Source organism: Nelumbo lutea, chromosome 2, assembly GCF_056320005.1.
Source record: "Nelumbo lutea isolate HS-2025 chromosome 2, American lotus-T2T, whole genome shotgun sequence".
In the NCBI taxonomy this organism is placed as follows: domain Eukaryota; kingdom Viridiplantae; phylum Streptophyta; class Magnoliopsida; order Proteales; family Nelumbonaceae; genus Nelumbo; species Nelumbo lutea.
This window is the reverse complement of record NC_142685.1, coordinates 113,724,787-113,751,294: the sequence shown is the minus strand read 5'-3', so window position 1 is coordinate 113,751,294 and position 26,508 is coordinate 113,724,787. Positions and strand designations below refer to the sequence as shown.

The 26,508-nt window shown below is 42.5% G+C and overlaps 1 protein-coding gene across 1 annotated transcript; it reads left to right on the top strand.

Annotated features, from left to right (window-relative positions):
* Nucleotides 1-460: 460 nt before the first annotated feature.
* On the top strand, nt 461-5,010 carry ZKT (protein containing PDZ domain, a K-box domain, and a TPR region). The gene is made up of 7 exons (XM_088971758.1): nt 461-1,083; nt 2,183-2,289; nt 2,581-2,675; nt 2,821-2,897; nt 4,019-4,142; nt 4,355-4,414; nt 4,486-5,010. The coding sequence occupies exons 1-7, from the start codon at nt 671-673 to the stop codon at nt 4,624-4,626; spliced, it is 1,017 nt and encodes a 338-aa protein (XP_088827884.1). The 5' UTR covers nt 461-670; the 3' UTR covers nt 4,627-5,010.
* The last annotated feature ends 21,498 nt before the right edge of the window (nt 5,011-26,508 follow it).

Here is a 26,508-nt window from a genome sequence, read left to right as displayed (position 1 = left end):
CGAGTCGCAAGAATTTGTGGATGTGAGATCAGAACAGATTAATGATTCAATGAAAGCAAAACTGATCTGGGCACATGCATTTTTTGATAAACGGGCACGACATCTAAGGTCCGTTTTCGTAGATAGAATTGGAATTAAATTAGAATGGTCTATTTTCATGTTTTATTTGGTTCAGATAAGAATTAAAATAGGAATTGAAATAAGTTGGAATGAGATTTCACTTAAGGGAGGGAATCGAAGTGAGATTTCAATTTTGTTCAACCTAACCGTTGGAGTTGAAATGGCCGATTGCTAATCCTTATTCCTACGAACCAAACGGGCCCTCAAGAGTTATTGATATTGTTGTAATGTTGTGCCCGGAAGGAAAAGGAAAAGTAATTAACTAAACGTTGTAGAAACTATGTTCTAAATTGAAGTACATGCATATGAGATATTTGTGGTTTTAAAAGCCAAAAAAACTGACACGTGGTTGAATATCGTTAAGTTGAACTGGACGACCGATTAGAGCCACCAGTCGTCTTCTTGCAATTCAAGCCTCTCTTTCTGCAATCTCTCCCTCTCTCAAGTATCACCAATGGGTTCTCTTGGTTTCACTTTCTGATAACTAAAAACAAGACCCAGAGAGAGAGAGAGAGAGAGAGAGAGAGAGAGAGAGAGATAGAAACTAACCATGTCTATAGCTCCAAGAAGCTACCCATCTCTCTGTTCCTCTCCACCACTGCCAAGAACAGTTCCCTCCAAGCAAAATCCATGCCTCACCTTTCCTTCCAGCTATTATTTCTCGAAGAACTACTCATTCTTGGACTCCCCAGTCTGTATCTGCAATACCCAGTTGAGAAAACCATCAATTTTAGTTGTTAAAGCATCCGCTACTGAATCTGAACCATCGAAAGCAGATGGCGGAGGTGAAGGTGGAGAAGCAGAAGAACAATACGAGGAGTATGAGGTAGAAATCGAGCAGCCATATGGGTTGAAGTTTGCAAAAGGCCGGGACGGTGGAACCTACATTGATGCAATTGCGCCAGGAGGAACGGCTGACAAAACTGGGATGTTCGCTGTCGGGGACAAAGTACTTGCTACCAGGTTTCATTTGCTTGTGAATTTGCATTTCCGATCAAAGTTATGATTTTCCTTTTATATTATTTACTCAAATATCTGAAAATTTGGATGGATTCCGCAATTAGCTTGCCACTTTTAGCGAATTGGGTTGGTCCAAAGGAGTTTATTCAAATATATTAATGGATTTGTTGGCTTTGCGAGTCTAGAATAGATAAGCTAGCAGAGCGGTTTATAAGCAGGTTTTCATTAACTTTGTAGTTTGTACCGAATAATGGGTCTAGACAATCTGGAATGCTTAATGTTGGAGATCTGCTACTTGTTATCAGCTTTGCTATTTGTGCATTTTCAGTTCTTGTTTTGAAGTCATTCGCAATTCTGCAGTTCTTTCTTTTTCCTTGAAATTTCTCTGTTGTTGCATTGAACCTTTTGGACTGATACTTCAATTACCTTGCTATGTACTGGGAATAGAGTATCCAAAAGGAATTATATGTTATTCAGAGGATCAAGGATGCTTACATGAGTCATGAGTAGGAAGTCTAATTATTACCACCTTAACTGGACTTATGTAAAAGCTAATGGTGAAACCTCAAAGTATAGACTCTAATTCCACTTGAACTCATGTCTATAAGTAGCTTTTTATTTATTACTTGCTAATATGGAGTTTTACAAAACTTGGATTCCGTGATCAAGGAAAAATACCAATGAGAATATCTTATTTGTTTGTTTAATTTGTGTAATTGGCAAATTTGTTGTTTTCTCTTCTATTTTTCTAGTTCTCTATCTTAAAATCTTGGTAGCATTACCGTGAATTCGGGTTGTTTTGGGGGAATTTATGAGTTCTTATAGAGGAATAATTGCTATATTTCTAGGCATTCTTATAAGCAGTTTTTGTTGTTTTCTTCTGAACACTTTCATTTTAACCATTTAGAGGGTCTATAAGCAGCTTTTGACATTTCCTTCTAATATATTGAGGGCTACATGTATCCCTAAATTTTATAAATTGAAAAAATAGATTTTCATGGTTTCTGTTTTATTTTAGAAATTTTAACTGGATACTAGGACCTTGTTTATTTGCAATTGAATACACGATTGTGTATGTGATTGAATTTTAAAATGTATGCAGTGCTGTATTTGGGACAGAAATATGGCCTGCTGCTGAATATGGCAGGACAATGTACACCATCCGCCAGAGAGTTGGCCCATTACTTATGAGAATGCAGAAAAGATATGGTTAGTTCCTGTAGACCTATCTTCATAGTTCGTAGTCCCACTTCATGGTAATCTTTAGTATATAGCTTATCTCTATTCTTTCCAATATAACATCCTCAGTTGCTTCATTTCTGTCCTCAATTCCCAAATAAAAATGCATAGCTTAACTACGAAAAAAAAATATTGATTTCAAATCTGAGGCATGTTTTATGTTCGGAATGTCATCTTGAAGATTTCAAAGTTAATTCATACCTCATCCCCATCTAGTTTGTATTTGCATTCACAGATTGGTTATCTGTATCATTTTGCCAGGGAAGTTAGAATCTACAGGTGAGCTTACAGAGAAAGAGATTATCAGAGCTGAGAGGAACTCTGGTGTGATTAGCAACAGAGTGAGGGAAATTCAAGTGAGTATGACCTGTTTCATCTGAAGTATAAACAACATGCTGGGTGCACCTCTTTTGTTCACCCTCAATGCTTCTTTACATGAGGTTGCTTGTCGATTAACTCAACATCAATTTGGTTTCTTAATCCCCAAGATTTTGTTTTCAGATGCAAAATTACTTGAGAAAAAAAGAACAAAAGGAGCGTAGAGAAAAGGACCTTCGTGAGGGGCTAATTCTTTATAAGTAAGTTCTGGAAAATGATTTGATTCCTCTTCTTTAGTTTTGTATCTGCAATTATTTGTTTGTAATACATACAAGTTCTTTTTTTTTTCTTTTCCTTATTCTTTCAAAGTACAGTTAGGGGTGCAACTTGGGTGGGCTTGGTTGATCATTTGTTAAAATTTTAATGGGCCCATCCCAAGAGCCTGGGCCTGATGCCATTAAATTCTTCACATCAGGTGCCAACTTGCACCCATAAGTAGCATGGAACAATTGGGGCCAAACCCACAACTTCATGTTTCCTCCAAATACAATAGGGAAAACCATCATTAAGATATTGACATCTGATCCATGCTACACAAAATCTCCATGTATTCTTGCTGATTCAAGCTTCATGGTAATAAGACACTAGAAAAGTAAATTGTGCACCTCTTATGCTGGGAAGCTCTGGATTATTTATCAAAGTTTCATAGAGATTCAACTTGAGAGTTGAGATGGTTCCTTCTAGTGCCTGGGTATTTTCAAAAAAGAACACTGCCAGTCTGCCAGATGACAGTTGTCACAGTTCAAACTATCAAATCTCGAATGCAGTGCAGACTAGTCAAACTTGACAATAGAACACATTATTAGATTTTTCTTCTCTGTGATGAATTGAATGATGATGAAATATATAGGCCATAGGGGATTAGATGGTGCTACAATTCCTCTTCTTTTCTATGTATAGCTGTATGGCTTTTGGGAAGCTCTATGCAGAACTTATATGATTAATTGTGGAAGTAATTTCAATCTTAGACTATGATTGATTTTACCATTTTTTTGTTTATATTTTTATCATTTTAATATTTTATATTTAGATATTATTTCCCTGATAGAATTAAGAATGTAAAATTGAAACTTACCAACTGAACTGTTTAACTGTTAATGCCATTATGAAATATTTTCTCAACAAAGTTAATTGTGCTTTTCCTTCCCTCCCCTCCTCCACCCCAAAAATGGATTATTTCTAAGTCCCAAAATCCCTTGCCTTGTATCTTTTGATTGATATATTTTATCTGTAGCCTTTGTTATGTAGTTGGTCATAGGAATTTATAGTATTTCTTTTGAGTGTTTGGATTCTAATCTTGATATCCATTTCCTATCAACAGAAGGAATGGAAAATATGAAGAAGCACTTGAGAAGTTTGAATCTGTTTTGGGTTCAAAACCAGATCCAGATGAAGCTGCAGTAGCAAGCTACAATGTAGCATGCTGTTATGCCAAGCTAAATCAGGTACTGTTCCGGTCTTGATGAGTCGAACTGTATTTACCATATCATTAATGCTGATAAGAGTCTAACAGTGTTACTTATTCATTCCTCTTCTACCTGATCTGACCTTGTGTATAATGTAATTAAATAAAGAGAGGGATAGTCCTATTATGGCTAAAGCTATTTTAATTTTTCAATAATTTATCTGCTTACATAATAAATTTTCTTTTTGGCAGACACAAGCTGGACTTTCTGCACTTGAAGATGCCTTGACAAATGGGTATGAAGATTTCAAGGTAATATATAGTTTGCTCTATTCACAATAGTGATGACCCCAGTTAAACTGAAATTTCTGGCACTATTACAGAAAATCCGGACGGATCCTGATCTAGCCAATTTGAGGACATCTGAAGAATTTGATCCCCTGTTGAAAAGGTTCGATGAATCCTTTATCAATGAAAATGCTATAAATGCAATCAAATCTCTATTTGGGATATTCAACAAGTAGCCATGAGTTCACATGCTAGTTGATGTTGTGCACATTTCCGAGCTTGAATAAGGTCAAGCAAGCTCCTGGTGCCTCGGAGAATTAAATTTTCTAGTAAGATTTTTGTCTATACCATACTTTAATGTGAAGGTTGTAGGAAGAATCCTGGATTTTTTTTTTTTTCAATAGGTGATGTTTCACTTATTTCTCTAGTTGGAGTCCTGTATTTTAGAAGGGTAGGAGCGTAGTAGTTTCAAGAGGTATAACTTCAATGCCTTGTATATTGTACAATAAGCATTCTCCAACTTCATATTCTTTTGAAATTGAGATATTGAAGGAAATCATGATCATGATCATCATCATCATGTAATCCTTGTCCCAATTATATGGGGCTGGCTACACAAATCCTGTTTCATCATTCCACTCAGATTTTTGTGAAGGATCAGTGCTATATTCATCTTTAAACTAAGGCCGCTTAAATCATTTCTTATAAACCAGTGTGTGTAAGATAACTGTGAGGCCATGTCCTAGAGCTAGAGAGGAGAAGCATGTACACAAGAGAAGAAAAGAAATTGAAAGTGGGTTGTTTAACTGCTGTGACAGCTTCAGAAAGTAATAGCTTCATTGATCCCCCAAGATCAACTGTCAGTCAATATCATTAAAGGAGAATCATCATTCTATAACATCTTCATGATCATGTGCATTACACATTACTTCCAGCTCTAAAATCTCTTGGCTGGTTGGCCCAAAGCCATATTTTAGGTAACAAGCAAGAAAAGCTACAAGAAGGAATTGGTGGGCTAGGGTCTTTAAGGGGGTGCTCTGAACTGTGGATATCATGTCATTTGCTTTGTTCTGAAACATGCCACATGTATTAGGCATTCTTTAGGGTGCGACGTGTTTTGAAATGACATGTGGATGGTTTTGAAATACAAAATATCACAATGGTTTTCAAAACCGGACCGGATCAGAAAATCGGGAACCGGTCATTTAACCGGTTTTGTTTTCCCCCAAAACCATTGATTTTGGTCAGTAAACCATTGAAACAGTCAGTTAATCGTTCGAACGGTTTTGACTGTTTTTCAATTTTTTTTTATTTTTTTGTCAGAACGGGCCGACTGTTCAGGTTAAATGATCTGACCGTTCGAACCAGTAACCGGACCCCTGGCCGGTTCGACCACCGGTTCATTTTTAAAAACCATGGATATCACAATTTCTCTTTTACACCAAAGTTTCATGGATTGGGATTATCATTATTAAGTTCCACAACATATTGAGGCATATTGGTCGATACATATTTACATTTCTGCAAGTATTTCAGGGTTTGACCTGTTTCAGGAGGTAGATGGGTTTTAAACTGATCTCCTGTGTCGGTATTTAGAACCTAATAAATGATTTCAACCATGCCACAGTTGGACCCAGTAGAATCAAACACACCCACTCCTTATAGAGATCACACTACCAATTAAACACCCTCTAAGTTTGGAGCTGATGTGGAGGATGTCTGGATGCCATGAAATGTAAAGCAGCCACACATACATATTAAAGCCATTAAAGCCAGTAATTGTTTGGTCTTTTAAGACCCCGCCTGAACAACTTATTGTTTGGCCTTTTGAAGAATAAAATAATGACATAATATTTATGCAAAGGTGTAGTAACCTAACCCACAACCTCCTTAAAGAGTTATTCGGTAAAAGACAAACCAATAAGTTTTTCAGTTCAGCCACTAGAACTGTTGTCAAATGAGACTGAACAACTTCAGGAAACAGATAACAATAACTACTGCATATATAAAGCACTAGAAAGTAGAAGGATTAGTGAATTCACCATCTACAGAATGGATGTAGAATTCTTGTGATCTAATGCACTGTAAATCCTAGCTTTCACTTGTGTTGATTTGTGAATTAAGAGTGCAACATGAGAATGGAGGGTCACTGTGGTTGAGAATATTATCTCTAAGGGGGCCATTCTTTTTTGGGATTTTGAGAGGGGAAAAGTTGGTTAAATCCTATTGACCAAGAAGATTACGTTCATTTTTCAGATTTATGTGGGGATTAGGAAAAATTTAGGTAAGTAATACCCATTTTCTAGATGGATAAACGTCCCTTTTAATATTGGATTTTTATGACTAAAACAGTCATCGTCTTATTTATCTGAGAAATGAAAGAACATGAGTAAATGCACTACGTGAATAAATAACTTACTAAAAAGTGAAAGAGACCTAAATTGAATATTTTGATGCCCCTCAGCCCAAGCCAAAGATAGATTCTTATCAGGTTAAAAGTTGTCCATCCAATCCAAATTCTAAGGTCAACCTCCACCCCATCATTAAAAAAAAAAAAAGGTTGTTTTATATTCAACAGCTGGTGCTATCCACAGGATTCTCGTTTTGTGACACATTATTCCAAACATACTTGCATGGCTGTTTGGACACGTGTCAATAGGGCCTCATTCATTTATCAGGATCTCACGGGATAAGTTGGTCAATCGGATAATTGGCTAATATTCTCATATTCGAATATTGGTATAATGGTCCCATGGAAAGATTATTTTCCAAAGAGTATCATTTCCCTAGATAATTGATACTCTCTTCGGGGGTGGGCAAGTGTTTATCCCAGACGGGATCTGTTCCTCACAAATGGGCTCCTCATATGTACATCCATCTTGTATGGAGAATATCTTCCCTGAATAATAATTAATAAGTGTGAGAGATGTTCTTAATGCATGGTACGATGTGTGTGTAAGGACCAGATCCGGTCTCTGTTTATTCACTCGCTTAAGCGTCAGTGCAACCAAACACTAACACCACACTTTGCTTAGGTAATTCTTACTTGAGAATCATTTGCCCGAATAAGTGCGTTATCCCGGTACAAAAAAATGAACGAGGCCTAAGAGAGAGCCTATAGAAAGGGAAAAACTATAGAAACAGACTGTCAATCTTGGACAGCTAAAGATTTCTCACTAACCCCAGTGTTGTATCGTTTGGATTAGCTGCACTAGCTACACTTTATGGCTGTGTTAGTGACTGCTTATACAATAATAATGCTCCACGACAGCCGACGACCGCAGGTGTACATGTTCCACAATTACTCCAATCTCCCACTGGTCCCCACTTAGTGCCAAAAGAACTACATAACCATTTTTAGGTACGATACAAGTATTCATGATTGTGTTTGGCTTAATACTTGTGCCAAAGTGAGTCTTACTGCATTACATCTTACAACAGAATTTGAATTATCTGCAATTGATTGATGGATGTATTAAAGGCTATTCCATTGGAGTGGTTGTGGGGCATGCACTTGGTTGGTTAAGTGCAACTAATCCATGCTGACATGCAAATTCCTTATTAGGGGTGTAAAACGGCCTGGGACGGTATGGCATGGCCCGCCTATGGCCATGGGTCATCTTGGGCCGTGCCGCGGGCCTAGGCCAAGTGGGCTGTAGGCCATGTCGGGTTGGGCCACAGGCCAGGCCTTGGATGTGGATTGAACCAGGTTAAATTATTATTTTTTATTTTTTTGACATTATTTTTTATTTTTTTTAAGTAAAACTAAAATATTTGACTTTTCTTTGAGAACTATTTGAAAAGTTAAGAAATATAATAAAGAAATAGAAAAAATACTTAACCAAATAAGAAGTCAAAAAGATAAAGACTTAAATTGAATAACAAATTGAAAGAAAAATATGAATTTTATTTCATTTGAATTTGAATGGTACAAAGTGTAGGAGGGGCAAGGCTTGGTTAGGGAGTGGTCTCTTTGAAAGATAGAGAATGGCCGGTGAGTAGGGAAATAGGCTTCTGGGGTTAAGGATACTGAGGCGAGGGAGCCGAGAGAGTGTGCTTGAGTGTGTGCTAAATGCTAAGAATTGAATGAATTTCAATACGAGGAGGACCTTTATTTATGTGGAAAATCCCAAGATCCTAAAAGGCAGGAGATAAGGTATTTGTAACGTATCGGGAAAGGGAATATTGGATTCGCTGTCAATTATTAAGTGTGCTACTAGGGTTTTGCCACATGTCTCATGAGGATTTTCTTGAAGATCGGCTTTCCTTGTCCTCAAGATCTCTCATTACTCACGTGTGCTATTACCTCTCATGCACTTTATTTTAATTGACATGGCGTTTAATGATGCCACCGCTTGGCAGGCAGCGTCTTATTAACTCTACTTGGTGTCTCGCCATGGGCTCAGCCCGGGCTTCTCTCAGTTTGGGTCACAAGTAGGTTCGGTGAACTACAGGTTTATCGTAGTTTTGCGATAGGCATTGTGAGTTCATCGTAGGGTTGATGGTGTGTTGCAGGTTCATCGCAGCATGGGGATTAACTGTGGGTTGTCCGTACGCAACTTTGCGGTGTTAATCTTGATGTTTGATGTTCTCTAAGGCTCTGAGTGAGTACTATGTACCTACACAAAACATACAATGGTTGGATGAATGAAATATGAAATTTGGAAAATGGAATAAATTAATAAAATATAAAAAATATAATATAGTTACAAATTGAAAATAAAAAATTACATTACTAAAAAATATCAAACAAATTAAATAAAATTAAAACAAAATTTATAATAATTTGAAAAAATGCTATAAAACTATTGGCTTATTGAGTATACAAAAAATATTGAATTCACCATTTTCTCCCATTATTCTTGACTCTGATCATCTGTTTCAGGTGAAACATTAGGTGTAGTGTCATGCCCTCCTTTGTCTTATAATCTATCTTCAGCATCCAACCAATCTTTAAAGTAGATGCACATTTCTAGACTTTCATCATTCATATAGATTCTCTTGTCATCTAACATCCTAGTATCTGCATTAAAACAAGACTCCGATGGAATTTTAGACACTAGAGGGCTTAGTAAATCACATACCATGGCGGCGAAAACTGGATAATTTTTGGCGTGTTCACTCCATGAGGCTAAAATATCAAAATTATTTGTTCCCTCCGAGGTGAAGGAAGAATCACCTAAAGTAGAAAAATTTACTTGTAAATAAAGATTAAGTTTGGTAAATGAACTTGTTGTCGAAGAAGTGGATTTTTGCCTCTTATTAAATAAAAAAGGTTTTCTCTTTCACTACTGGACTCAAGTTCAAAAGTGGAAGATGCAATTGTACAAGATGTAAAATTTTTATTATTCCATGTTACTTCAAATTCATATAAACTATACATTTCAAATAATAAACTATTAATTTCTTCTTTTTTATTTCCAATTTCAATATTCATATTTTCACAATATGTTTCCAGTAAAATATCTAAACCATCTTTCCTAATCCTATGATTTAATATTGTAGGTAAGCAATAAAGAGGAGAAATGTTCTCCCAATATATTTTTTTTAAATTTATTTTCTATTATTTCAATAATATTTTTACATTATGGATTATTTCTATATTTTGCAAAACAATCACTAATCATCATTAATTGATAAGCTAAATTACAACTATTTGGATAATATATATATATATCTGATAATTCATTAGTTGTATCATAAAAAAGTTTTAGAAAATCTCTTATACGAATTGACATTTCCTAATCTTCCTTAAATATAATATCAGTAGCCACTTTTGCATTATAAAATCACTAAGAATTTGTTTGTGAGAAATATAACTTTATAACATAGCATAAGTAGAATTCCATCTATGCTTAACATCTAATATAAAATATTTATATTTTAAACCATAATCTTGACATAAATATTTAAATTCTTGTTTTCTTGCTCTAAAACTTTTAATATATATAGTACAATTTCTAATTTTATAAATATGAGTAGAAATAATATTTAAAGCATCTTGAATACATAAATTTAAGATGTGACGTGCATATGAAACAATTTATCATTTAAACATGGTTTTAATTAAGATTTTAAAATATTTATTGTTGAATCATTATTATTAGAATTATCAAAACTAATAGAAAATAATTTATTGCCAATTCCATAAGCATGTAAAGTATTTAAAATACTTGCAGCAATAGATGGGCCAATATGTGGCCATTCAAGCCTAGCCTAGTAAAACTTAAAATTATTTTATTTAAAAGCCAATTTTTATCAATAAAATGATCAATAACACAAATATAACTTATGTTAAACTTAGAAGTCCAAATATCAGAAGTAATTGCAACTTTAGAATTAATATTTGATAATATATAAATTAAATTTTGTTAATATGAATAAAAAAATTTAAGTATAATAGTATTCCGAAAAACTTTTTTAAATTGTCGATTTATAGAATTACGTAACCATTTTTCAAGTTTAGTATCTTCAGCTAACAAAAATTGTTATTCAGCATGTACAATGCATTTTGCTAATTCTTGCCTCACTTTTTCTTGAGAATATTTAAAAGTACCAAAACCCCCGTACAATTTGTGTTTGTGTTGTTTCTCTCCTTTCTTCTTCTTTTTCTTCTTCTTTCTCATGGGTGAGCAAATGTTTGCTCAATGGCCAGTACCACCCTTGCTAAATAGCTAAAGTCTCTCTTACATTTTTGGCAAACATCTATTTTTCCCTTCCCTTGAACCTCATCTAATTTAAATATTTTCCAAACCAGGCTAATCAACTTAGTGACATTCTTTATCTTTCCCTTAGGATTAGTACTAGGGGTGGAAGTTCTGTCAATATCAATAGCATCCATATGTATGCTAACACTACCATCCTGCGACTGAATATCATCGACATTGAACATGTTGGGGAATTGGTTTCAGAAGGAGTTAGCAATTTTTTTTAATTCTAAAAAAAATTATTTTAATTACACTTACCTGGATTGCTGAAATCCCAACTTGATTTCAACGGTTGAAGCTTTTCAACTCTAAGAGTTCAAGCCTCCCTAATTGCTAACTTGAGATACTTAAGCTATTGAGCAAGCCTTCTTCTTGTTGAAATTTTAATAAAGTTGAGAATTGGAGAATCAGAGAATGTATGGGAGATTGAAACTTGAGAGAGTATGATAACTAGATAAGAGATTAAGAGAATTGTTAAATTGGTGTGATTAGAATTGATGAAGGAAGATTTGGCCCGACCTCATAGTTATGCGACACGTGGCAAAAGCAACAGCTCGACACAAAAGCAAGCCTAAGGCGCGAGCACCAAGGGGAGAAACCAACGGTCCAAACTCCCTACTAGGGGCCCGAACTCACCCTTGGTCCCAAACCAGAAAGTAATACGAACTGGCCTGCCTTGCAACAGTTCGGGACATACCTCGTCGAACTGGCCGGCCTTGTAACAATTCGGGATACACCTCGCCGAACTGGCCTGCCTTGTAACAGTTCGGGATACACCTCACCGAACTAGCCTGCCTTGTAACAGTTCGGGATACACCTCGCCGAACTGGCCTGCCTTGTAACAGTTCGGGATACACCTCACCGAACTGGCCTGCCTTGTAACAGTTCGGGATACACCTCGCCGAACTGGCCTGCCTTGTAACAGCTCGGGATAGCCCTCACCGAACTGACCTGCCCTATACATACCTTCGAACTCAAGACTTCGCCTCGCTCACCACTCCACCACATCACCTTTAGGGCACCAAAACCAAACAAACCGTACTATGCCTGACACTGAGGAAGTTCGTACCCAAGGGCGCTGCACCTAACTGACTTGGGATCTGACGCTTGACGACCGCACTCTAAACGGCCACCTGCCACCGCCTCCTGACACCGCCATCTCCAGTTAGAGAGACGGTTAGGCAGTGACGGTTCTGTCCCAGCAGAAAGGATGACGACCGAATTGACAGACTCAAGGGTAATCATACCCAACCTGACAAGGGCCTAAGAGCGAGTGCGCGAAGTGATTATAAAAGCCCCCTGCCCCCAACAAACAAGGTATGTGAACTTTGCGCTATCTGGTCTACACTTTGCCTTTGAGAGATTACTGACTTGAGCTTCAGAGTTATCCCACTGGGTTCCCCCCGAAATTCTCTCATCTTTCCCGTTTCAGTCTCCTCGACGCTCCAGCTCAGAGGCGAGTTCGTTGACAGTTAAGACCGGCCGGATTGCGCTCCATCAATTGGCGCCGTCTGTGGGAACGCTTCTAAAAGCCTCCCTCTAAATCTCTTTTACCTACCCTTTCAAAAACTCCAACACCCACTCCAACACCGAAATGGCCTCCTCCAGCAGTGCCGGACGTGGAACCGGAATAGCCACTACCGGAGAACAACTTCATGTTCCGGCGGTGTGCATTGGGCAGTTCACCATCCCCCTTTCAGTGGATGGGATTCCAAGTTTGAATGTGCCACATGCGGTGGCACCTCTGAACACTCCCTTGCTGAACATCCCTCTTCCACTCCCCATCGAAACGAACTTCGCCGAACCAACTGTTGTCCCACTAGCAGCCCGCTAAAACCAGATAGATGATCTGATGCAATGCATGCGGGCAATGCAAGCCCAAATGCAGCAATTCCAGCAACACCAACTCCAGCAACACCAGGTGTTGCACCACCTCTCCCAACACCATTATCAACAACAATTCCCTTAGCTACCCTTGAACCAGCCACTCCTCCCCCCCCCCCCCCGGCACCTTGTTTCAAAGCCGGTCAAGGCCTCCCCCCAAGGTGGACAACCTCACCAAGGAGAGGCTTCCCGACCGCAGAACCCCCCTAACAGTCAGGCCTCATCCTCGAGCCGAAAGCAAAGAAAGATCACCCTCGCCTCGTAGCCCGCGGGTGGGTCAAGAACCTCACCAACAAAGTCACCTCGACGCTCCAAGCCTGAGTTCCCACTCACGGAGAACCGCTTCAGTGCCTTAGCAGTAGGTCAGCATTTCGGGCCCATCGAGCTCGGCAACACGGAGGCAAGCAGCGCCAGCACCAAGCCCACTCAAAGAAGGCGCTGACAAAATCGCCGAACTGCTACCCGCGTGCTACCCGAGCTCAGAGGCAAGGAAGAAACGAGCTCGGGCAAGGTAAAAATCGTTCCCATTCTCTCAGTTCCTTCCCCCCTTTCAGTAGAACTTTTGGCAGCCCCCTTGCCTAGAGATTTCAAACTCCCTTCTCTGGACAAGTATGATGGGTCCTTTGACCCCAACGACCACGTCGACGCGTTTCAGTCGCAAATGCACCTCGCTAGGGCAAGCAAGTCATGCATGTGCGTGGCCTTCACCACCACCTTCAGAGGGGTGGTCCGCACCTGGTACCGGAACCTAGCTTTCGGGTCAATAAGAAGCTGGCCCCAGTTCGTGCAGATCTTCACTGCGCACTTTGTTACCAGCAAAAGGTGTCCCCGAACCAAGGAAAGCATCTTCAGGGTAATCCAAAGAGAGGGAGAACCCATCCGGAGCTACATCAAACGGTTCAATGAAGCATGTTTGCAGATCCCTCGGTTAGACCCCGCTGTACAGCTCACCGCGGCCAAAAGAGGGGTGACGCACAAAGAGTTCAAATGGCACATGGTGGCCAGCCAGCCAGCAACCGTGGCCGACTTCCTCAAGCTCGCAGACAAGTTTATGAGAACAGAGGAAGAGATCAACCAGAGAAACGAAGGGCGGTGTTGAAATAAGAAAAAGAGAAGGCGAGCCCTCCAACCCCGGCGACAGAAGAGGCCATAACCGAGAGGCGAAGCCAAGCCAGCCATCTCGAGCTCCCTTAGTAGTTCGGATGGATTACACGCCATTAAACACAAGGCGGACCGAGATCTTGATGACAATCAAGGATGCCCCTTTTGTAAAGTGGCCACCTCGCTTGAAGAGCAACCCCAACGAGAGGAACAAAAATTTATATTGTAGTTTTCATAAAGATCACGGTCATAGCACCGAGCAATGTAATAATCTCCACGACGAGATAGAAGGACTCATCTGTCACGGGTACTTAAGAAATTTTGTACATTATGACAATAGTAATAAAGCAAGTCGGCAAGGGGAACACGGGAAGGATGTCCCCGAGCTGAGCAACAGAACGGCCGAAGCCTTGCAGCGACCTCCCCCAGAAGAAAGGCCAGTCCGGGGAACCATCCACGTGATAGTGGGCGGTTCGGTGGTGGCAGGATGCACTTCGGCGGCAGCAAGGACGTTAGTTCGCGAAGCAGCTCGAGAGGAGCAGAACCCTCCCAAGAGGCCTAAGAAGGAAGAACCGATCTTTTTTACAAAAGACGACGTGCAAGGTGTTCACTACCCCCACGACGACGCGCTCGTCATAAAGCTAAGGATTAGCGACTTCGAAGTCCGGCGCATACTGGTAGACTCAGGCAGTTCGGCGGACATCCTATTAAAATCGGCATTCGACCAATTGCAGTTGTAGAAAAGCGATTTGAAACCCGCTCACACTCCTCTGGTAGGCTTCAGCGAAGAGGAAGTCAGGCCCTTGGGAAAAATAACAGTACCTGTGGAAGTCGGCACATGGCCGTGCGCGGTAAGAATCAACCACGATTTCCTGGTGGTCGCGACCCCCTTCCCATACAACGCCATAATAGGGTGACCAATTACGCATATTCTGCGTGCGGTGGTCTCCACCTATTATCTGGCAATGAAGTTCCCCATGGACTTTGGTGTGGGGGTAGTGCGGGGCGACCAACTTGAGTCCCGCAAATGCTATGTTGCCGCCCTAAAGGGAAAAACCAAGGCAGTAGACAATCTCGAACTAGAGCGACCTGCGGAGCAGAGCGAGGAACAAGCTTCGCCCATTGAGGAAACAGTCGCAGTCCCGGCCTCGGCTATAGATCCGGTGCGAACACTACTGATCGGTGCCTCCGTCAACGAGCCTTTGCAAACTGAACTAGTGAGTTTCTTACTCCAAAATTTAGATATTTTTGCATGGTCCGCGGCAGATATGCCCGGTATTGACCCTGGCCTTATAACTCACAAGCTTAACACTGACCCTGTAGTCAGACCCATTAGACAGAAGAAACGCAACTTAGCCCCGGAGCGCTGGAGGACGGTCGACGAAGAAGTCGAAAAGCTCCTCGCAACGGACTTCATAAGGGAAGTTCATTACCCGAGTTGGGTAGCCAACCCAGTGCTGGTGAAAAAAGCCAACGACAAGTGGCGCATGTGCGTCGACTACACCGACCTGAGCCGAGCTTGTCCAAAAGACTGGTTCCCCCTACCCCGAATTGACCGTCTGGTGGACGCGACCTCGGAACACGAGCTACTAAGCTTCCTGGACGCCTACTCAGGCTACAACCAGATCAAGATGAACCAGTCCGACCAAGAAAAAACCAGCTTCATTACCGAGTTCGGCCTGCACTGTTACAAGGTCATGCCCTTCGGGCTAAAGAATGCTGGTGCGACCTTTCAAAGACTTGTAAATAAACTTTTTTGGCCTTTAATTGGCACGAAAATCGAATGTTATGTAGACGATATGGTCGTCAAAACACAGTTTTTGTGAGAATTAATAAAAGACTTGGATTCTATCTTCCAAATTCTGCGTCAATATAACATGAGACTAAACCCAAACATGTGTATCTTCGGTGTCACCTCGGGTAAGTTTCTAGGGTACATTATCAATCGGCGCGATATTGAGGCCAACCCGGACAAAATAAAGGCCATCCTTGATATGAGACCACCTCAGAAAGTAAAAGAAGTTCAAAGGCTAAACGGCCGCATAGCCGCTCTGAGCTGCTTCATGTCCAAGTCGGCAGACCGCTGCCTGCCTTTATTCAAGGCAATCAAAGGCAAAGGGTTCGAATGGACTTGAGATTGCTAGCTCGCGTTCGACAAGCTAAAAACTTACCTCGCCACCGTACCAACCTTAGCCAGACCCGAGGAGAGCGAGGTCTTAGAACTGTACCTCTCGGCGAGCGACGAAGTGGTCAGTTTGGTATTAGTAAAACAAGTAGATCGGGTCCAACGACCCGTCTATTATGTTAGTAAAATTCTGCAATGAGCAGAAACAAGGTACCCACAGATAGAAAAAATTGCCTACGTACTGGTGATATCAGCTCGGAAACTCCGCCTGTACTTCCAAGCTCACACCGTCGTCGTCTTAACCGACAAACCCCTAAGACAAGTCTTGCTGAAGCCCGAGGTCTTCGGTAGGCAAACGAAGTGGGCCATCAAACTCAGCGAGTACGGTCTCCAGTACAAACCACAGACCGCAATTAAGGCCCAAGCTTTGGCAGATTTTATCGCCGAGTGCACTTTCAGCCACGAAGCCCTACAGGTTGAGCCCGAGGTCCCCAGTTCGGGTGAACCCGGAGCTCCCGAGCCAATAGAGTCTGAACCCCATGAAGTAGCAGCCAGTGTGGCATCTCTCCTGGTCAGGCGAAACGCGAACTAGGATGAGGAGCCCTGGATCCTTCACATGGATGGTTCCTCGAAGAAGCAAGGCAGCGGGGCTGGAATAGTCTTATGCGGCCCAAGCGGCACAAAATTAGAATATGCACTACGCTTTGATTTCGCGACATCCAACAACGAGGCAGAGTACAAAGCATTGATAGTTGGGCTGAACCTAGCGCAAAAGGTAAAGGCAAAGCACTTAGTCATCTGCAGCGATTCCCAGCTCATGGTCAACCAAGTTACAGGCGAGTATGAAGCACGCGAGCTCTCCATGATCGCATATTTGGAGAAAGTAAAAGAGGTCCTGCTCAACTTCCAGTGACACTTCATCAAGCAAATCCCGAGGTCAGAGAACACTGAGGCCGATGCTCTGTCCCAGTTAGCCAGCACAAGTCACAACAACATGAGAACCATGTACATAGAGGATTTACCTCGGTCTAGTATTCTCGGGGGGGCAGAGGAGATCGCTCCCGTCCTCGAAGCAGAGCCGAGCTGGATCGACCCACTCGCGAGCTTATTGATAGATGGAACCCTCCCTGTAGAACGCAATGCGGCCAAGAGGGTGCAGCGCCAGGCAGCCAAATACATCATAATAGACGAACGGTTATACCGACGGTCCTACACACTCCCCTACTTGCGTTGCCTGCGACCTGCCGAAGCCGAGTTCGTACTCCGCGACACTCATGAAGGCCTGTGCGGTGGACACTTGGGGGGCAGAGCACTCGCCCAAAAAGCACTTCGACAATGATACTACTGGCCAACGATGAAGGCAGAAGCTGTCGAGCTCGTTAGAAAATGCGACAAGTGTCAGAAATACGCCAATATCCACCATCATCCTGCTTCCGACCTCAAATACCTCGCCAGCCCGTGGCCCTTTGCACAATGGGGCATCGACCTCTTGGGGCCATTCCCGCCAGCAACAGGTGGAAGAAAATTCCTAGTTGTTGCAGTAGATTACTTCACGAAGTGGATAAAAGCCGAACCTCTGGCAACTGTTACGGCCCGAAACATACAGAACTTCTTTTGGAAGAACATAGTATGTCATTTCGGGTTACCTCGGGTACTAATTTCTGACAACAGCAAGCAGTTCGAGGATATCAAGTTCCAAGAGTGGTGCCAGAACATGGGGATTTGGCAAAACTTCACATCAGTTGTGCACCCGCAGGCAAATGGTCAGACGAAAGTAATGAACAGAGTCATCCTGCACATACTGAAAGCACGTCTAGATCGAGCTAAGGGATTGTGGGCCGAAGAGCTACCAAGTGTCTTATGGGCTCATCGAACTACAGAAAAAACCGCCATGGGAGAAACCCCCTTCAACCTCACCTACGGCACTAAAGCAATGATCTCGATGGAAATCGAAGTACCAACATTACGACTAGAAACATACGACGATCGGACAGACGGAGATGAGTTACGTACCAACCTTGACCTACTAGACGAGGTAAGGGACCTCGCGCACATCCGGACAGCGGCCTACCAGCAGCAGGTAGCTCGCTACTACAATGCCAGAGTAAAGCAATGAAGCTTCCAAGTCGGTGACCTGGTCCTTCATAAGATTATGGTGCCCGAACCCGGCGTGGGCAAATTTGGACCAAACTAGGAAGGGCCCTATAAAGTAAAGAGAGCGCTCGGGGGGGCATACATGCTCAAAACCTTAGAAAGCAAACAGGTACCTCGAGCGTGGAACATCGTGAACTTAAGGCAATACTACCTATAAACCGCCAAGCAAAGTGGACGGAATCGCTATAAGGCCCTATGGGCCACAATGCAGAGCCAAGAGGAACCTCGGCATAAACAAGCAAAGAAAAGTCGGGCATATTATCAGCTCGACAAAAAATCAGTTCGCTACAAAAGCCTTAGCGGAAAAACAGGTCGCAAAAGTACAATAACCCGGACAAGAAACATTGGCATATTATCAGTTCGACAAAGAATCAGTTCGGGAAAATGAACACTTAGGCAAAAAGATTATCTATTCCGTTGCAAGAAATAGTACATTGGCCATCAGAAGGCACTTAAAAGATTATCTTTACATGCCCGGAGTTACTTCTTCGCCATCAGAAGGCACTTCAACAACACCCGAAGGCCCTGCCTCTCCTTCAGAGTCCGGCTCGCCATCGGCAGCATTGGCCATCTCCTGAGTTATATGCGAAGTGGATATGGCACTAACATCGAGGTCGGGGTTCATGTCTCGGATCATCCACCGGCTCAGCTTGAACCCCCTTCTGTAAGAATCCACCATCAGATCGTCAAAATGCGGAGAGGCAATATAGTCTTTAACGGCCTTCTTCTTGGCGTCTTCAATGCCTTGAGAAAAAATCTGCGTTTTCTCCCTGATGTCCTCCTAAAGATATTCGACTTGATGTTGCAAGTCCAACTTCAAGTCCGCCATGTGCTTGACGACTACCCCCATGGCCTCGACATCACGCTGAGACCTCGCCTGCCTGGCCATGGCGACGCGAGCAGCCTCTTGGCAACATAAGCGGCCGCCTCAGCAGCTCGGGTATTCGCCTCTGCGGCACGGAAATCCTCTTTAGCAGCATGGGTGGCAGCCTCAGCAGCTCGCGCCTATCGCGAGCTCCTCTCCACTTGGGCTGCTAAGGCGTGAATTGAAGAATTCACCTACCAAAAGAAACAAGTGAGCAATAACAGCAAAAGCGATAGAAAATGAAGAAGGCAGACGAAATATGACTTACCACCATAGCATGTGTTACGGCGCGGCAGGGGACCTGGTTCAAAGGAAGATCAGTCCACGCCGCGATCTCCTCGGGAAAAGTAGTCTCCCTACTCTTCTGAAGAGCGTAGTTCGGCGTCAACACGCTCCTGAACTCCCCTTGAGCTCCCAAACCTGAGAGCCCAGCCCGCGTATGAGTAGACCCAGAGTGAGCAGGAGCACTGGAGTATGCAGGAGCGCCCGTATAAGTGGTCTCAGCGTAAGGCGCCCTGGCAGCTTCATGCATCGGTGGAGTCACCTCGGGCTCCCTAGGCAGATCCTCCGGCGTGTGGCCTGGAACTTGAGGCTCCTCATCCGGGGGCAGCTCGGTACGAGTTCGCTTGGCGACCCGCTTCCTCCTCTTCATGCCTTGGAACAGACGCCCCCCACGAGTTCTCTCCGCGTCCATCACACCTGCAGAAACGAGTTCAACATCAGAAAAAATGAAGGAACAAAGCAAGCAAGAAACCGCAGAACTAGAAACCTACCCGAACTCAGGCCGGCTGCAATAAGCTTGGCCTCCGTTAAGTACTGATGGCACTTTAAACCTTGCCGTGCCCATTGCCGGAGGCCCTTCACCGTCTCTTTGTCAAGAGTGACACCTGAATCAGGAGCGGCCTCACCCCACCCGGTCTGAAAGGGCCATCCTTGTGCACTTCGCACACCGAAGTAGTCCCGCTTCCACGCCGGGACCTTATTAGGAAGATCGTGCAGAAGCTTAAAGCCCGGGCAAGGAGAAAGGTAATACGCCCGTCTTCCCCTAGGAAGAGAACCCGCCTGTCTCTTGAGCATCAAGATGGAGGATAATATCTCCAAGTCTAAAGGGTTTATGACTTCGACGAGAAGGGGGTGGAAAGGAAGTCGCAACCCCGCAACGAGCTGCTCTCGAGAAATCACGATCTCATCAGGACTGTGTTCCCAAGGAAAGCTACCCAAAGGAATGAAATATGTATACCCCCCAAGCAGATTGTAAGACATAAGTATAGATTGAAGCCCCTCGGGCGTCATGGTCGAGGGACCAAACCTGTCTAGCATCCGACCTCAGCGAGAGGTAGATGCCAAACTGCCCGAAGCGACTCGGCCTACGGGTTCATAGTCATCCTCGAGTTCCACCTCAGGACCACTAAGGCAGTCGGGGGATACGGCTCGGTTTGTAGAACCTACGTTGGTCCTACTTGAAGAGTCGTCTAAGCTATCAAAGCTAGACATCGAGGAAAAGAGGTGGATTCAGGAAGGTACTCACCGGAAGAAAGTTTTGAAGGCTCCGGAGACGGGAACGAGCCAAAAAACCTTGGAGGCTAAGTAACCAGCCTAGACGCGAGCTGAAAAAACTTGGACGCAAGCTGAAAAGTTGGATGCGAGCTCAATAGGCAAACCACAAAAGTGACAAATCGACTGGGGTCCCCCACTATTTATAGCTACAGTAACTAAGAACCGACCGTGCAGATCAAAGACGATTCGACGGCCCACATTCGCACTGACCGCACGTCCCTTGAGGTCGAGACATGATTGGTGCACGTCTTTTCGAAAAGAGCAAAACGTCAACGCACGTCTTTCTGAAACTGATCGCGCCGCACGTCTCCCTACAACTGACAAAACCGCCAACGCACGTCCCTTCAGAACGGCAGTGGCACACCTTTTTCAAATTTAAATGACCTGCTGTCACGTCCCAGTGGCATGAATTTTTGAAATTTAAACGTGCGCTGTCACGACCGTCAACATTTATGAGCAGTAGGCACGTTTCCCGCCTTCTCGGAACCGAAGAACCCTGGCAAAAGCAACTCGCGCAGTCATGATTCGAAGAACGGGATAAATCCACCTACCACCTCGCAAAACTCCCCGCACCAGGGCAAGACCCTTGGCGCGAGGAGTGGGGGGCAATTGATGAAGGAAGATTTGGCCCGACCTCACAGTTATGCGACACATGGCAAAAGCAACAACTCGGCACAAAAGCAAGCCTAAGGCGCGAGCACCAAGGGGAGAAACTAGCGGTCCGAACTCCCTACTAGGGGCCCGAACTCACCCTTGGCCCCATACCAGAAAGTAATCCGAACTGGCCTGCCTTGCAACAGTTCGGGACATACCTCGCCGAACTGGCCGGCCTTGTAACAGTTCGGGATACACCTCGCCGAACTGACCTGCCTTGTAACAGTTCGGGATACACCTCGCCGAACTGGCCTGCCTTGTAACAGTTCAGGATACCCCTCGCCGAACTGGCCTGCCTTGTAACAGCTCGGGATACCCCTCGCCGAACTGACCTGCCCTATACATACCTCCGAACTCAAGACTTCGCCTCGCTCACCACTCCACCACATCACCTTCAGGGCACCAAAACCAAACAAACCGTACTATGCCTGACATTGAGGAAGTCCGTACCCGAGGGCGTCACATCTGACTGACTTGGGATCTGACGCTTGACGGCCGCACTCTAAATGGCCACCTACCACCGCCTCCTGACACCGCCATCTTCAGTTAGAGAGACGGTTAGGTAGTGACGGTTCTATCCCAACAGAAAGGACGATGACCGAATTGACAGACGCAAGGGTAATCATACCTGACCTGACAAGGGCCTCGGAGCGAGTGCGCGAAGTGATTATAAAAGCCCCCTGCCCCCAACAAACAAGGTATGTGAACTTTGCGCTATCTAGTCTACACTTTGCCTTTGAGAGATTACTGACTTGAGCTTCAGAGTTATCCCACCGGGTTCCCCCCGGAGTTCTCTCATCTTTCCCGTTTCAGGCTCCCCGACGCTCCATCTCAGAGGCGAGTTCGTTGATAGCTAAGACCGGCCGGGTTGCGCTCCATCAAGAATGGTCGATGATAGGGCTATTTATAGGAATTGGAAATAATTCAATTGCCCAAAATACCCTAAAAACTAGTAATTTTTTAGTTGTTGGGAAGGGTATTTTGGTTATTATAAAGTTATTTATCACTTTACCCAAAATTTCCCCCAAACTAGCTGTTATATAGCTGTTGGGGGCATTTGTGTCATTCTTTCTCCCCCTAAAACCAAAATACATAAATACCCCATATATAGCTGTTGGGGAGGGGTATTTCTATAAAAGAACCCCCCAAAAGGTCCCCAACGGCTAGTTCATCGGGCAGGTTGAGCTTGGCCTGCTACAGGCCCGTGGGCTGGATCGTGCCATGCCGACTTGTGGACCTGAAACCCCAAGCCCAACACGGCCCGGACCATCATGCCGAACTTGGCACAACCGGCGTACTATCGTGCTATATCAGGCCACGAGCGACACGGCCCAATTTACACCTCTACTCCTTATATGAAAATTTGATTAACTGTACGCTTTAATTGTGGAACCAATGGCAATGCCCCACACGAGTGAAAAAAATTCATGGGTCCACAATGAGAGATTGAATGATTGTGAGCCCCGACTGGTGAGGAGTGTTAGTATTGGTTCCATAGTATAATGATGAACAACTATTCCTATCTTTTTTTTTCATCTGCTCCTATCTTCTTATAAGAAGGGTATGCTAATAATCTCAGAAGTCAGAACTTTCCATGGCAAAGCCTGATTTCTGATACGGTTATACCCAACTAGAGCTTCCACATTGAACAGCTTTGGTACGTATCTTTGATGTTGTTTTGCAAATTATAATGCAGCTTGAATTCCCATATGGGTAAGGTGCAGACGTGCAGTGGGCTAGGTTAGCAGGGATTTTGTGGTGAGGACAGCATAGCGTGAGGCTCAATGGGCATATTATGGAAACTCTACAGTTAAGGGATTGATCCATCATTTTTAGATGGTGCCAAATGGCTAAGTTGGTAAGGTCTTTGGCTGGTTGTATGATTTTAGAATGATGTTGCATGGCTGTTTCAACTATGGGTCATGACTCATAAAGTCATAAGCAATTTTGGTAGGTTTTTGATACTTTTAAGTTTTTCTTTTATTCTTATTTGGTTCCTATAGGTCTGGGCGTAAGTGCAAAGTACTATACATCTAGGTTCAAAATATTGATATGATCGATATGCCGGTAGGGGCGTATAGGGCGATATTGATAGTGTTTTCATCCTTTTTTTTTTTTATTTATTTTTTCAAAACCGGTTCAGGGGGGCCTGTTTAAGACTCCTCCACATCCTGAACTGGTTAGAACCCTGATATGCCCCTTGTATCGGGGTGTATCGGAAAACTATCAACATAATATGTATCGATACTTTGAACCTTGTTATAGATTAGACCTAATTAATTGGTTAACAGTTTTAGAGTGACAATTCAGTGTCCATTAACATTCGATGCCAACTGACCAGAATCCCTGACCAATTCTACATGCCACCCTTCCATTATGCTAAATCTATGCTTGTCTAGACTCTACACTTAGGGGGTATTCGATAACATGATTGGTTTTGATTTTGGTTGTTGAGCACCCCTTAATCTGTGGCTAGTTCTTAATGTTAGTTAAACCTTAAGGTTGCGTTGGTTTGATAAAAACTTAGAGAGAAACAGAAAGTTAGGTAAAGTTCTTTAAAAACTTCAAACTTTAACAAAATAATTGTTAAGAATTTTTCCTCAAATTTCTAATTCACTCATTTTCTATCAAACCAAAAGCAGCTTAAAGTTGGACTTTGAATTGATCGAAACAAATAACAAAATAAACACAAATTCTATAAATTAGACTTTTTGACTAAGACGAGCTCAAATAGAAAGAATAAACAAATGAAAAAAAAAAAAAAAAACTTTGAGGTGGAAATAACCAAAACGTGCGCAGGCAAAATCTTCCATTACATCACAAAAATGGTCTGTAACCCGGGAGGAGAAAACTGCGAACTTACTATCATGTAAACCATGGGAGGTAGATTGGATTATAATCCAAGTGGATAATTAGGTTGAAGATCAGTCATTCGAGAAGTATCCTCAGACTTGGTTTGAATGTAAAATCATCAGGCTCAGGCGGGTTGGGCTGTGTTTATGGTCAATTCAAACTTAACTCTAAGATTTGGGTCTAAGAGCTGAGCCCTTTCTGCATTATAATTTGATGCATTCGGGTTGGTCACTAAATCCACTTTAACATTACATATTTATATATGCATTGATGCAAATATGTGTGCACATATATGTAAGCATATATGTACATATGTATCAATTGGAAAATAAATCCGAGAAATACAAGAAAACATTAAGAAGACTGCGTTTAGCACCTCCGAAACATATAAATCTTGAAAAATGATCCAAAATCAACAAAAAGATCACCTTAATCATACAATCGAGTGCAAAATTAAGAACCCTAGAAATTTGTATATATATATATATATATTAGTATGTGCTTGGTATAATTCCCGTTTATTAAATAAACATTTGTATTTGATTTATTTTCAAAACTAAAAAAATTATTTCATTATAAATCATGTATTTGAATAAATACTTGACCTTTGGGGACTCCAATGATTAATGTACACATACTTTTATCAATACTATGAGTACGAATCGACGTGATGAGATAAATGAATTCATAACCCGTGACTTGGTAATCGGATTTAACGGACAACGGTTCAACTGCAGTCTTTTTTATCAAAATATGAAAAAAACCGGACTCATAATTGTAACTGGGTAATGATTCAACCATCGAGATGACTGACGGTTTGAAGACACTGTTCCTGAATCGAGATGATATTATTTATACTCTTCAAATAATATCATATTTTAGAATCCTGATCTGGACTTTTCTTCCCTTTCATTTTCGTCCAATTCATCATTACAAACTTCTCGACAAGCCTGCTAGGCTGCTACTTTTGGTAAGATGCAACTTGTGCCAAATTGCCAATCCAACCTAAAATTATTTACACAGAGCTGGATTTGGATTTTTGTTCATTAGGCTGGGCTTGGGCCTTAACTCAGTGTCTTTCTCTGGGCTGAACTCGGGTCGACCTTATACATACAATAATCCTTTAAGTTTTGAGGCCATTTTTTATACACTAGGCCCAACAATCAATTAATTTGAGAACAATCTGAATGTTTCAGTTTTGGGAGAATGATGGTTCAGCGCAGGGTCAGAATTTATAGGCTTAAAATACAGTTGGGGTAGGTGTTAGTTTGAAATTGGTGTCAAAATGTTGGTTGTTGATCTTTTAAATGTTTATAACTCTTTAGTGAAAATAAAAAATCTGTATTAGATCTATCTGTACTTTTTCGTTCAATTTTTAACTCAAATTAGGCTTAATTTGGTCAGATGAGACTAGCCAATAGCCTCGGGGTTTAAGCCTTTTAAGACCGGTTTAGCCCTCCCAAGTTGCACCCCTGGGACTGTCAACGGGTTGGGACAGGGTAGAATCGGAACGGTTTGGTAAAAATAATCGAGGAACTGGAATCAACCTAGACCTTATAAGGTCTGTAATTTTAGATTCAAAGCTGAATTGATTGGTTTTCGGAACAATTACGTCTGATTCGGGTTGGCTCCATTTGGTTCAGGACTGGGTTGAGACAATAGATTAAAAATCGAAAAGACCCATTAACAATTCGGATCCATAAGGGGCCATCGGATGAGACCCGACCCATTGACAGCTCTCTAGTGTGTTGGCCTCCCTTTAATGAATTAATGTGAGTTGGCCCCACACTCGACGTGGAGCATGGGAATGCACTGAAGTAGCCAGTTGGCTTTTCAATCCGACGTCACCGAAATTCCCCTCGCGTGGGCCCCGTTGAATAGCCAGGATTTTACACTAACCATCAATACTTCAAATTGATCTTCATCAATAAACCACCTTGTATTTGTGCCATCCACACAGCACCACGTCATGTGGGTCCCAGGCCGCATGACAAAAATTCGTGTAACTGATGGAAGATAGTTGTTGCATCAGTAAATGCCAAATGAACGGTAGAGATGAGTTCTTGCATGCTATGAGGTATTATCCTTTCTCTCATGTCCCAACTCCAAACTGATAAGAGGCAATGACGTAGACGTAGAGCACAACAAACACAACTACAGTAGACCCGTAGTGGGTAAACTCGGGTATTTCGGCGCGTCCCAAAGGGTAGAACCGTCA